Here is a 13,315-nt window from a genome sequence, read left to right as displayed (position 1 = left end):
AAATCATTGGGTGTTTATCTGCATTTAGTGCAGAGAAGTGAGGGTTGATCATAAGAGGTGATAGGAGACACATTTTAATTTTAAGTGTGAACTTTTGTGAGAGTCACTCAGGATAAATGTTAATGCCAGAATGAATGTTCAGAATAATGACTGAACAGGGTCACTGTCTTCGTTTTATTTACCATTTCTATGGTGGATGCTACAGAAGGGTGCAGAAATCCTCACTCCAAAATTCATCCTTGTGTTTAAAGTGTTGAAGTCACCTTGTTCTATACTGAGAGTACAAGAAAAGGTTGTTTTTCAAACTCTTTCCATCTCCTTAGTTGTGTTAATTGTTGCTCTTACAATTTTCAGCCCAAATTCACACTTCCTCTCACAGGAAAACTAAAGGTTAGCGGAAGTCCTCTCTTAGGTATCAGCTGCCTTTGTGTCAGACTGTTTCTGCTCCACCGTACCAATACTCATGTTCAGCCAATCTGATTAAATACTGAGAGAATTCCCAGTTTAAATGCATTTCCACTTGAAAGCCCAGTGAGCTGGAATCAAAGGATATCGGATACTTGTGCCAGCAGGACCATGTGTCATCTGAAACAACACCTCAACACCTACACCAAATAACACAATTATATCATTTTATTGGATAAAAGAAAATTGGGCCATAACAAGCACATGGACTCTGTCAAACTTAATTTCCTTTTTGCAACTGGCCTGAGTGCTTTTGATGTTTTGAGTTCCTTTGTCATATTTTGTTACTTTAAGGAAGAAAAAATATAATAAATATCAAATAAACAAATGCATAATATTTATCCTCCAGCTACCTGTACTGCAAGGCATTGTGAAAAAATGATGGAAATAAAATTATAATTTTATCCATTTTTACACTGAAGACTGTGCTGGAATTAATTGAACCTCACCAGCGAATCAGCAGCTGATGAGTGTTGATGTTGTGACTTCAACAGCATTCTTACTCAAACACAGCAATCTAGTCCTCCTTAGTGCTAACATCATGGCTAAATAGTACCTCTTAGTATCCTTAGATCAACTCAAATTTGAATTATGTTCATGTTTTTGTAAAAAAAAAAAAAAAAAAAAGTAAACTACTGTATAATGACACAGTTGCCACTCTTGAATATCCTTCCAAAGCCTTTTTCTTTTTACTTTTAATTTGATGAGCCAGTGTCTGGAGATTGTGATTCTGTATGGTTAATGGACTGTCATGTGGATGAAACCTGAACGCTTCCACTTCAAGTGTGAAACACAACTGCATAAAACAAAAGCACTTTTGCGCTTCCTATGGACTTTTCCTTAATTAGGTCTAAATTCTTGCTTGTGTTGTACGTCGCTTTGTACAAAAGCGTCTGCTAAATGAAATTGCAGAATTGTAGAAACAGTTAAGACATCTTTTCCTCTACAATATTCAACATTTGGGAGGGCTCATCAAACTATAAAAAAGAGGGGAGGTAGCAGTGCTCACATTTTCACTGAGTAAGTTGCAAATAGAATGTCTTCAAAACCAAGGGAGGGGTTCTGATGAAATTTGGAAGAATGATTAGTATTTATTCAAGTGCATAATCATTTAAATTTTTTAGGCTGTTTGGAATTGTAGAAGATTCTTCTTGGCCATTGGCAGGATCTACTATAGGTATTACTGAAGGTGTACTTCACTAGATGCAACATAGCAGTTGATTTCCCTGAAATCACAAAACAATGACTGCTTTACTACAGTGAATCTCAAACATTTTCAACCAGGTGCCACCAAAAGGAAAATTAAGCACTCAGAGTAGCACTGTTATGACCAAAAATAAAATACAGGAACATGGCAACAATATGAAGCTACAACAAGGGTGGGAAATATATTTTCTCAGAGGGCCACGCTGACTGTGAGGGCCACACATCAAATGCTCAGAGTGGAACATGAAACACAGGTGCTGGAATATCTTCAGGAATTTGAACTTATTTTCAATTGTATGTGTCAGTCTGGTGCACTCTGAGGTTTGAATGAAAATATCCACTTTTTTGGTCAATTTCTGATATCTATAAGGATTTACAGATCAATGATTAACACACTGAATAATGTCAAATGTGTGAAAATAAGTAACTGGGCAGTGTCTTTGATATCGTTGATCAAGAGTGATGGAGAAATATGTGACATCGGCAGCCCGGCAGACAGCTGGAACCACTTCTGGACTCACCTTTCAGAGCAGTACAGACTCACTACAGACTCCTCCACACAGGACACAGTGGTGCGCTCAACTCAGAGTCCAGCACAAGCACGGCAATATGGATATGACTGAGCACATATGGACCAAGACACGTGGCATAAAGTGGAGGCGAGCAGCAATGAAGAAGTGTGTTTTCACTCTCAAGACAACACAAGATTTTTGAGCAATCCGGCTTGTCCAGGAGCTACAGCTTCATGACAGTCACTTCCAGGGTTATTTCAGGATGAATACCTCCAGTAGGCCTTATCTTTTCCTTCATTGCCATGATTGTGATCTAGCATGTTTGATTCATGGACCTGGACTGCTCAAGTGCATCATGTTTTGTCTGTGTTTGGTTAAAAGGTGCTGTCTGAGATGTGCTGGTTTCGTAAATTCTCTGTCGAGAACTCCATGACGTACCATACACTGGAGCCTTGGCTCATCCTCAATCCAACTGAATCCAAATTGGAAATAACTGGGATCATATCACCTCACCATCATGCCTCATTGGTTGCTAATATTAGCGGCAGCAACATGAATGAACATGACCACCTAGTGCATGACAAAAAATATTGTAAAAAAAGTCCAAACTTACTGTGAAATACAATTCAGTTCACATATTTTCACATAAAAACACTTACTGTTTTGATAGTATTTGCTTCTAAATGTCTTTTACTTGCTTCTTTTTCAAAAATAACATTTCTGGGATTCCTTCCCTGGCACCTGAAGGAACTCATGTACCACCACAGTTTGAGGATTACTGCTTTAGTATTTATGACCTGGACCTGGATCACATTTTACAGGTGTTTTTGGTTGATATCATGGTATGTTGCAGTGGGATATCTGTATGAATGAGGTTCAGATACCCATGTCAGTGGTTGAAGTTGAGCAGAAAAACAAATAAATGTACAGTAATTAACTAAATCCAGAGAATCCAATGTATGTTTCATATATCTCAGCAAACCAAAATTTGCCCCTTGATACTAAAATCACAGCTTTTTTTGACCAAAGCAGCAAAGTAAAAACAAGGCTATTGTGACATTAGACGGGGGAGCCGGCTCAGTATGGCCTTTGGCTGCTTAATGAGATAGAACATTTGGCCAGTTCTGATCTTGCTGTTTTATTATGAGAGCAGACAACTGCAAAACCCATTTAGCAGCCAAATACCTGTGGCTTTGATTTTGACAGAGCTGCCTGCTTGTCCTCTGTGTCTCTCTGGTATAATCAATCAAAGGCTGAATTGGAGGAAAGGACGTGAGAATCAGAAAGTGCTTTATAATGTGTGAAAGAGATAGACGCAAATGTTTTGCAGAGAAACACTCAGGCTGAAGATGGTCTGACTTGACAGATTTTTCTGTCAAAATAAGTTCTTTTACACATTTGAAAGGCAGAGAAGTCTCTCTCTGTGCTTGTGTCTTTGACATGATGTCTTTTAATGCTTAAATTTGTCAAGTGTTTACAACACACATACCCCCAAAAAAGACAGATGGCATGCAGACATCTTTTGGGAAATGTTGAGAAAGCCAGGAAAGAGGGAGTGGAAGTTGTAGCTTACAAATTAGTCAAACAAGCCCAACAGCCATTCTACTGTACCACCACATTAAACCAAATTCAGATGGCTGCTTTTACCGTCACTGCATATTATTTTCTTGAGTCTACATCAGCAGAAAATAAGATAAAAGATGAGAAAATGTTGCAGTGTAATATAATGAATAAAGATGGGTATCATAACAATACCTGGTCAACTGGACGTAAACTTACGTCCAGTTGACCAGATTTTACTTCGCTTCGATCTACGATGACCTGGATGAATGAGAACCTACACAGACATCATAACAATACCAAAACCAATACTGCTTATCCACACTGATACCATCCATCCATCGCCAGTCCATCACAGGGCCAACACATATAGACAGACAACCATCACAGCCACACCTACGGTCAGTTTAGAGTATCAATCAGCCTCGTCCCCAATTGCAAGTCTTTGGACTGTGGGAGGAAGCTGGAGTACCCAGAGAGAACCCACACAGGAACAGGGAGAACATGCAAACTCCACACAGGAAGATCCCATGCTTGAATCGGGGCACAAACCCGGAACCTGCTTGCTTTGAAACCAATACACCACCGTGCTGTCCTCACAATGATATATATAAATAATCTTATCGATACTACACTCTCTAGTTTGGAGCAGAAATTAAAGACCTGAATGACTTACACCAAAATAATTAATTTTATTTTTGAAAGAAACTGGAAAACCTTGTATGACTTGTGTTGTGTTTGTTGTTGGACTCAGTGACCACACATGTAGCTCGCTTCCCATCCGTTTACTCAACTGAATTTGCTCTGAGAGACGCCTGTTGCAAGCCAGACACACAGCGATGACAACAATAGGCGTTAAGGGGTTATTTTTTTGGTGCAGGAGGGGCAAGCTGACTGTGCCCAGCTGCAGTCTTTGTTTACAAGTTATCAGGTTTATGGGGCAACAGTGAGATCAGAGTGCAACAGGCAGCGACATTTAGGATATCAAGCCAATAATGAGCTGAAAAAAATACGTCAAGGTCATAAATCTCTCTCCTACTGTATTTGTTCACACTTACAATGTTACTGTATTTTAGAAGTTGAATTCATAATAAAACTGTTCTCAGGTACATATTTGTCCATGTCTGACAAGACTGAATGACTGTCGTTAGTGACTAAACACGGCTCAGCTCAATAATGCTATGCTAACCAATTTGTTTATGCTACAGCTCATAGACACAGCAACTTGTGGTTTAGTAGTTTGGACATCACCAGACACACATCTGTGATTTCAGCTACATTCTGAACTAAAACTGTTGCTCAGAGAGAGTGGTGGCTCTTTCTGAATTGCTGCTTGTGTCTTCGCGCGCTGACAGCTTCGACATTATAGGGTTAGCGACATTCAATTGATTTAATGCTACAAATCATGAATACCGATAGCATTATTTGTAAAGGAGCTTATCCATACTTCAGTAATGACACAATCATGTACCAATGTCTTAATACTGGTCTTCGGTACCCATCCATCCATCTATCCATTTTCTTCCGCTTATTCCTGTTAAGGGTCACGGGGGGGGGGGGGGGCTGGAGCCCATCCCAGAGGCTACGGGCGAGAGGCGGGGTTCACCCTGGACATGTCGCCAGTCCATCGCAGGGTCAACACATATAGACAGACAACCATTCACACTCACAGTCACACCTACAGTCAATTTAGAGTATCAATCAGCCTAGTCCCCTCTTGATGTCTTTGGACTGTGGGAGGAAGCTGGAGTACCAGAGAGAACCCACACAGACACAGGGAGAACATGCAGACTCCACACAGAAAGATCCCGCGCCCAAGCCGGGACTCGAACCCGGAACCTTCTTGCTGTGAGGCGACAGTGCTAAACACTGCACCACTGTGCCGGGTCTTCAGTAACTATCCCTTGTATATTTCTCCTACAAATGCAGTTTAAAAATAATTTTTCAATTAATTCCTTTGTTTTTGTCGTTTGCCTCAATCACCACTGATTGGAATTCTACTGACTATGTGGTAGTTTTTATTTTCTGCATCTGTTATTGATATTCTAAATATAAATTAGATCATAAATATACTAAACAACTTTATTTTGCCATGTAAGCCTCCCAAAATAATGAGTCAGTCTTAAAAGGATTGATTAATGTTAAACAATTAATGTTAATACCTCATCTACATATGCACCAGAGGTATGCTGTGTCCTCAGGAAGCTTGCTCGACTGTGACTTGACATCATTAAATGCAATAAAATCCCTTGGAAAGTATGGGATCTCTGTAACTTGAGATGGAACAGGTGGAACATGGATATTTTTTGCAGGGCCTTAAGCACTTTTGACTCAGTTGGAGCATGATGTAATAAAAGCCTGCGCTGTGTTTGAAGAGAAGTGACTAGGAGGTGCCATTAGGCATTCTTCGCCTGTCTCACTGAGACATTTTGAGCATAATGAAACAGCAGATCTTTGTGTCTCAGATGTTGGCTGCATGTTGCCTTTAATTATCACTTGAAATATATGGTTCATTGTTTATTACATTTTTCATACGCTGCTACACACAGCAGCAGATACTCTTTTGGGATCCAAAACACCCACCCCCAAAAAACCCCACTGTGTACCATTCAGGCAACACCACAGGTTTAAATACCTTTCCTGTCTCATTCAAATTTTAAGTTTCAATTCATATCTTAATATATCACAACCGTCAACTTTTACAGATTTTTTTTTGTTCAAAATGTTTGTGACTTCTGCCTTTGAAAAAAATATGTATTTTACAGAATTCATACAGTGCAGAGATAGAGAGAAATGATTTTCTATATCAATGACATCGATAAACACATAGCCAACCAATCACCGCGACATTTTGTGATGCAGATATTGGATTACAGGAGATGAGAGAGACCAAGAACAGAGCTAAAGAAGAACAATTAACTGGTAAAATTTCACTCTCACTTTTCTCGTCTGGAATTGTCTGGCAAGCAAGACACATACACTACAGAACAAGATGCACTGGCCAGCTTTTTTATCAAGACAGACTAGAGAGCGATGCACTACAAGTTGGCACATCCACTTAATCTTTCTGTTATTTGCTGACATCAAACTTGGAGAGAAGAGAACACAAGTTTCCCTGACTGCTGTCCTAGCACTTCCATCTCATGCATAGTGAGTATTCCTGTATAGAACTGCATATGCATAAGCGTGTGATGGCCAGGTTCAGATATAAAGTAGTCAAAATAATTCATCATAATCCCTGCACAAATCACTCTTTAGGGGGCGGCATGGCTCGAAGGTAGAGTGGCTGTCTAGCAACTCAAGAGCCTGGTTCGATCCTCACTTCCCCCGGTGACCATGTCGAAGTATCCTTGAGCAAGATACTGAGCCCCTAATTGCTCCTGATGGCCCTGCAACGGACTGGCGACCCATCCAGGGTTAACTCCGCCTCTTTCCTAATTTCAGTTGAGATAGGCTCCAGTCGCCCCCCTCCCCACGCTACCCTTAACGGATAAGTGGGATAGAAAATGGATGGATGGAAACCAGCCTTTCCATGTCATTTACATATATTAATATTAGGAACAGCTCTCTGTACAAACCAGAACAAATTACAGCCTAACTGAAATAAACACCTCACAAAAAGACTTTTAATATTACAATTCACATAAACGTTGATTTATTGTAAGGCTTTACTGCATTCATGCTGGCGGTGTACCTAATTTATGGGTAAATGAGAGTGAGAGTATGCAATATTTAGTATAGACAAAAAACCCTATTTCATCATAGATGTATTCTCTACCTCTGTCTCTTTATATTTAAAATGAACTGCTTTTGTTTTTAAAATCCATTCATCCATTTTCTTCTGCTTAACCTGATAAGGGTTGGGGGGGCTGGAGCCTATCCCAGTGGCTTTCGGGCGAGAGGCAAGGTTCACCCTGGACATGTCGCCAGTCCATCACAGGGCCAAAACATAGAGACAGACAACCATTCACACTCACAGTCACACCTACGGTCAATTTAGAGTATCAATCAGCCTCGTCCCCTCTTGATGTCTTTGGACTGTGGGAGGAAGCTGGAGTACCAGAGAGAACCCACACAGGCACAGGGAGAACATGCAGACTCCACACAGAAAGATCCCGCGCCCGAGCCGGGACTCAAACCCGCAACCTTCTTGCTGAGGCGACAGTGCTAAACACTGCACCACCGTGCCGCCATGTTTTTAAAATCTCAACCAAAATATATTTAATGTTGTTAAATAATGTTCTTTCAATATTTCGTCAATCCATCTTTAACTGGTTTGTTCAGGATGGACAGACTCTACTGCTCTTAGTCTACTGCAGTAATCTTCCTCTGGTACCTCTCCAGGATGGCTGATAATGGGCAGCAGCATCGACAGTAGTAGACGTGTGGGGAGATATATTCTGATTCAGAAAGGGTCAGCAGTCAAAAATGAGCGCGTGCCTGAAGCTGAACTGACTGTATTTCCTTCACTGTGCTGTAACATGTACTTAATGTGATGTAGGCTAGCACTGCAGCTCTTTCATTCAATCTTCCAGTTCTGCTTAATGATGGACAATCAAATTCACGTCGACGATTGGCATCACACTCACAGATTGCCGGGAAACATTTCAGATTTTCAAATTAATCAACCACTGGTTCATAAATAAATACACAAAATTGCAGTTAAAGTCTTGTATGCACTGACAAAGGCTCACCTGTAGTCTTCTTTTTTACAGCAACTGCACCAGAAGCCATGTTACGCCTCAGACACACATCCTGAGTTTGACGCATGTCTACTTATTTTTTCAGCCCCATTAAAACTGACAAAAGCAACCACACTGCATCATTTTTGCTCAGGAGAATTGTTGACTTTTTTCCTTGAAACATATGTCTAATTGGTAAAAACAGGAGGAGAAATAACCTGTGTTCAGTCATACTGACATCATATCGGCATAATTCATGGTAGATTCAACAGTTCCGGTGTGTCTTTCAAATTAAAAACTCTCACAAGCGTGTTTGTAGTAAGAATTCGTGCATTTACAGTTATTCAAAGGATCTTGTGTCAAAGAACGTTTTTACTTTTGAAGAAATTTTACATTCAGACTAGAGACCCAATGGAGTCTGGCTATTTTATATTAAATGCTTTGAAAAGGTACAGTCAGTGGCTTTAAAAAAAGTCAAATCCTGTTAAAGAACATAGAGCAGAAACTTGAGATAGCCTTGCAAATACTCTTATTTTCAAAATAAAGCACGGAATTTATTTCGAAACTAAACAGAAATTTAGTGTATCATTTGACAGGAAAAAGATTTGTATTAAAACAAAGATTACAGAAAAAAACTAAATGTAGAAAGAAAGGGGAGGCAGAGTCCCTTCGAGCAGTGCTGCTGCAGACGGCGTGTGAGAACTATAACCCTGAAGGAGATGAAGTGGTCAGTGTTTTGCACCATGTACAAATACCTTTGAACTCAAGTTTTACTTTACCACATAACAGTGTGGCATTAGCTAAAGTAATGGCTTTCTGAAAAGTAAATATTACTGTACATTGTCATCATACTGTCCCAACAAAATCAGTTCCATGTAATATATCATTAACTGAGTATAGTCAGATACATTTTTTTTTGGCTGTGTCCAGAGCATGGTGCATTTGCTGAGATAGTTTAAGAAAGTAAATAATATGCTCAATTGTCACACTCAGCCCATCAAATCCAAGTAAAAATTTAGCTCTCAACGCAAACACTGGATTTTTTTTAAGTTAGAAAAACTCTTCTGCTTTTTAAATGACAGATATCAGGGAAACATTACATTTAATGAAGTGAAAAAAGTCTGAGGATTTTTTTTTTGTGGTACTTAGCTTTTTATATGAGTGTATTTATTGCATGCTTGTGTGAAAATTGGCAGTTCAGTGGGTCATAAGTCAAGAACTTCCACACAAGACTAATCTGTAGGATGCGTGGTTACATGAGAAGCAGGACTCACCGTCCTCCCGAGACTTTTGAATGAATGCATCAACACCGCTTTCTCCATAGTTTCCCTCCGAGGCTACTGTGGATACGTAGTTCCAGCGCATGGCTTTGACAATGTCCACCATGGCCTGGGCCTGGTAGGTGTCAGGGGGCACCACCCGAGAGAAGAAGTCATAGCGGGTGTTATCACTCAGCTCTGGAGCTGTGGAGGCGTAGCTCACCTGAGGGATCTGCAAGTGAATTAAATAGGAGGAAGAGAAGGAGAGGTGTGACTACGCACAGAGAAATGCATAAATAATAGATTTTGTCTGAATTCATTATACGACAGGATTTGCAGTTCATGGACAAAAACATGATTATAATATGACATCTAACATCTGCTGAAATCTTTCAACAGCTCCTTGGAGCTTATTTTGTTGGCATATGTGTTGCTTGACATAGTCCTGATGATTACAGTCATAGCTTGCAGTACTTCCCAGGAAGTATTTCCCACACCAATCAAGCAAGACTAATCAGTTAAAAAAAAAAAACACATTCGTTTTGAACCTTGGTAAGATTTATTAGGTGTTGAAAAACAAGGAAAGATGATCTGCTACCAGAGCTGCAACGATACCAAGTGTCCCTGTCAAAATTCAAAAACTCATTATATCTTAATGGAAAATATTATATCATGTCTTTTGTTGATTTCAATAGTTTGAACAGAATTAGATCCCAGTAGGGTCGAATGTGGAGGTATAAATTTAAAATTATGCAAATATTCTTTTGAAAAGTCAGTTAAAAGTACATTCAAAAGATGTGAACAACAGCTAAAGATGGCAATGGAGATTTGCCACATTTCTGTTTGTCTTTTGATGCCACTAGTATAGAAGAAGTAACTGTTATTACTTTCATACCCAACATCTTTCAGATCTTGCCTCCAGCAAGGAGCTCTTTGTTGGTATGTAATCTCAATTTTTGCTCGCTCAAGTTATTTCAAATTCACGGCTGTCAAAGCTTCTCTGATCTTCATATAGCTTCGGTAGCTTTTGGAGGTTAATTGACCAGATTTTATGACAAAATGTGTTTCATGGTTTAACTTCAAATATGGACACACTTCTTAACATACTGCATCTTTTTTTCCATATTCCCCAGGGTTGAAAAATTCAGGTAGAAGATGGAGAAAGCACCAGCAGAGTAGTTGGGCTTGGATCTGTGTCACTGAATGAACATCCGATGTGAATGCATCTGGGCGGTATGAGAGTAGATTGCTCGTCCTTAGACTAGAAAAACATTGTCATGAAGGAAATAATCTCTCATTCTTTACAGTTAACAGACAAAACACTGATCGTAACATACAAACTAATGGCCATCATTTTTGAAAAATGAAAGCAAAAGGCTCCTTAATGAACACTTTACTGTCTAATATTCTTTTTTCAAGGATCCATTTGAAGGTCTCAATAGTTGTCTTCACATTCCTACCTAGAAAAATACAGCTCTGAAAAACTCTGAAACGGCAGGAAAAATCTTTGAAAAAAATGCATCTATATTTTTAAAATTAAAACGTTTGATGTAGTTCTTGGGAACAATTGTGTGTCACCAACTACTTCACCAAAAAATCTTGATCGTTCCTCCATACATTCTGCAACCATCCACCCATCCTCATGTAAATCAGCCCGGTAGATTTCACTCACTCTTGTTGACAGACAAACAAACCAACAGACCCTAGTGAAAACATACTGTCCTTGGTACCTAGAGTAACTGCTCCAGCACGTAGAGGCAGCTGCAGAAGTAATAACCTCCATCCTTTCTCCCTCACTCCACACAGCGGAGGGCTTTGATGTGGTCAGCTGCACCAATCCTGCTACCACTGTGCTCGCTGCTTGTTGCGGCAGCCTGTGCTCAGACCCCAGCTGTTCAACCTGTACCCGTGACCTACAACTCCTAACAGCTCATGTCAATGCACGCCAACTTTCTTTTCAACACATAAATTCAGTCAGTAATGCCAGAAAGGGTTTTTTTTGGGGGGGGGGGGGGGCTTTTCTAAGGCAGTGAGCGCAGTGTATGTAATGAATGGATGTAAAATATTTTGAGTTTCAGCAATCTAAGCAAAGCATTTTGAGCCACAGATAACAAGCCTCTTTATAGGTACTGACTTATGAGGTGGCAAACATGTGAATCAGAAGCAGCCATGTTAACTTGATTCCCTTTCATTGAAGAGAAAAGGGCCAAAAAGCAAAATTTGGATATGTGGTTATGGACCATGTGCATGTTGCATGTCAATCTTTTTGGCTTTTAGTTGTCCCAGGCTATCAATATGACTTCGTCCACACCACATTTCTGTGTCAGTTGTCTTGTTTGGAGTTGGAATTGCTTGTGCAGATTGCTCCGCTTCATGAACTGTGAGCACTGAATGATATCAACGTATGAGGCTGACAGGCTTTAGGCATGTTTTCCACTGGGATGCTCTTCTAGACACGGATCTTGTAAGGCTGATTTAACACCTGCCAGTAATGGCACACCAAGGTACACCTGACCCCCAAGTTTGCACACTTTTTGTGTTTTGACTGTCAGCATAACTTCATTCCTTTCACATAAGTGTTTCTTTTCCGAATGGAAGCAGTGTGAACCTTTTTTTTGTTTCTGGCACTACTTTGACATTACAAGTATCAAGCAGACATGTTGTATAAAGGTGTTAATTATCTCACATTTTTCAATTTCCAGTGTACATATATACATTTATGCATATATTACAACTTTTAGGGTGATGATACATCTGCAAATATCTCTCTGGCATCTATTTTTTTTTCACAATTCAAACCCTACTGTGATTTTTAATTTCTGCTGCTCTGCTCCAATTATTACTAACACAATTTGTTCAATATGTGTGTGGTACAGAAAATAAAGAATAATGAAATATAAAATTGAAGCCGCAAGCGTGGATGATCGGGCCTCATCGTGCCATCAGTGCAAGCAATTAATTTGAAAACAAACAAATGAACAAAAAAACAAAATTTTCCCACACAACTGAGAACAAAAAATTGTCATGTTAAAATGCACAATGATCAGTTTATACTCAATTTTGGTGTCAATTGATGCAGTATGTTAAGATAGTTTTGGCACGCCTGGTTAGGTTTAGGCATACATTCCCACTGGGTAGATGTTAGCGAAATATCCTGGTTTGTATTAAAATACAAATAAATACAAAAAGTGTCAAATGTTATATTAGTTTGCTCTTGGCTTTTGACTTAAGATAACACAGGTTATATACAAACATTAGCGCATTCATTTCTTTGCAGGGAGAACTAGAACAACCTTTTCCTTTTTTAACTTCTGAATTTTTGGGGATTCTTTCCATTTGTCATGTCGATAGTACATCATCCAGACCGGATGTCCAGCCTAGGATGAGAGTGAAAGAAAAACGTAGGTTGTCCTTTTTGAAAATGTGTGAGCGTAATTTTGCACAGAGCCTCAACGTGGCAACAACTGTGCACATTTTTGTACTAACAGAATTGTTTCCAACAGATGCAACAATTTACGTTTTTGCAGCAGAAACAAATCCCTTTTAGTTATTCCTTTATGCACCCCTTCGCGATACAAAAACATAATGGCAATAATAAAACTTGTGATCAGGTTCAGTTAATCAATCCGTT

General features: G+C 39.5%; 1 protein-coding gene across 2 annotated transcripts in view; it reads right to left on the bottom strand.

Moving 5' to 3' along the window:
• The window catches only part of LOC147255684 (metabotropic glutamate receptor 4-like), a 178,471-nt gene that overhangs the window by 50,249 nt on the left and 114,907 nt on the right, over positions 1-13,315 (bottom strand). For both annotated transcript variants that reach the window (XM_086213546.1, XM_086213545.1), the window contains exon 3: positions 9,700-9,916. In XM_086213546.1, the coding sequence (XP_086069672.1) occupies positions 9,700-9,916 (217 nt within the window). The remainder of the gene's footprint in view (positions 1-9,699; positions 9,917-13,315) is intronic.

Source organism: Aulostomus chinensis, chromosome 9 (assembly GCF_037954235.1).
Source record: "Aulostomus chinensis isolate RoL2024-O1b breed Wild chromosome 9, RoL_Achi_v1.0, whole genome shotgun sequence".
Lineage (NCBI taxonomy): Eukaryota > Metazoa > Chordata > Actinopteri > Syngnathiformes > Aulostomidae > Aulostomus > Aulostomus chinensis.
Note: the sequence above shows the minus strand (reverse complement) of the source record. Positions and strands in the feature narration are given on the sequence as shown.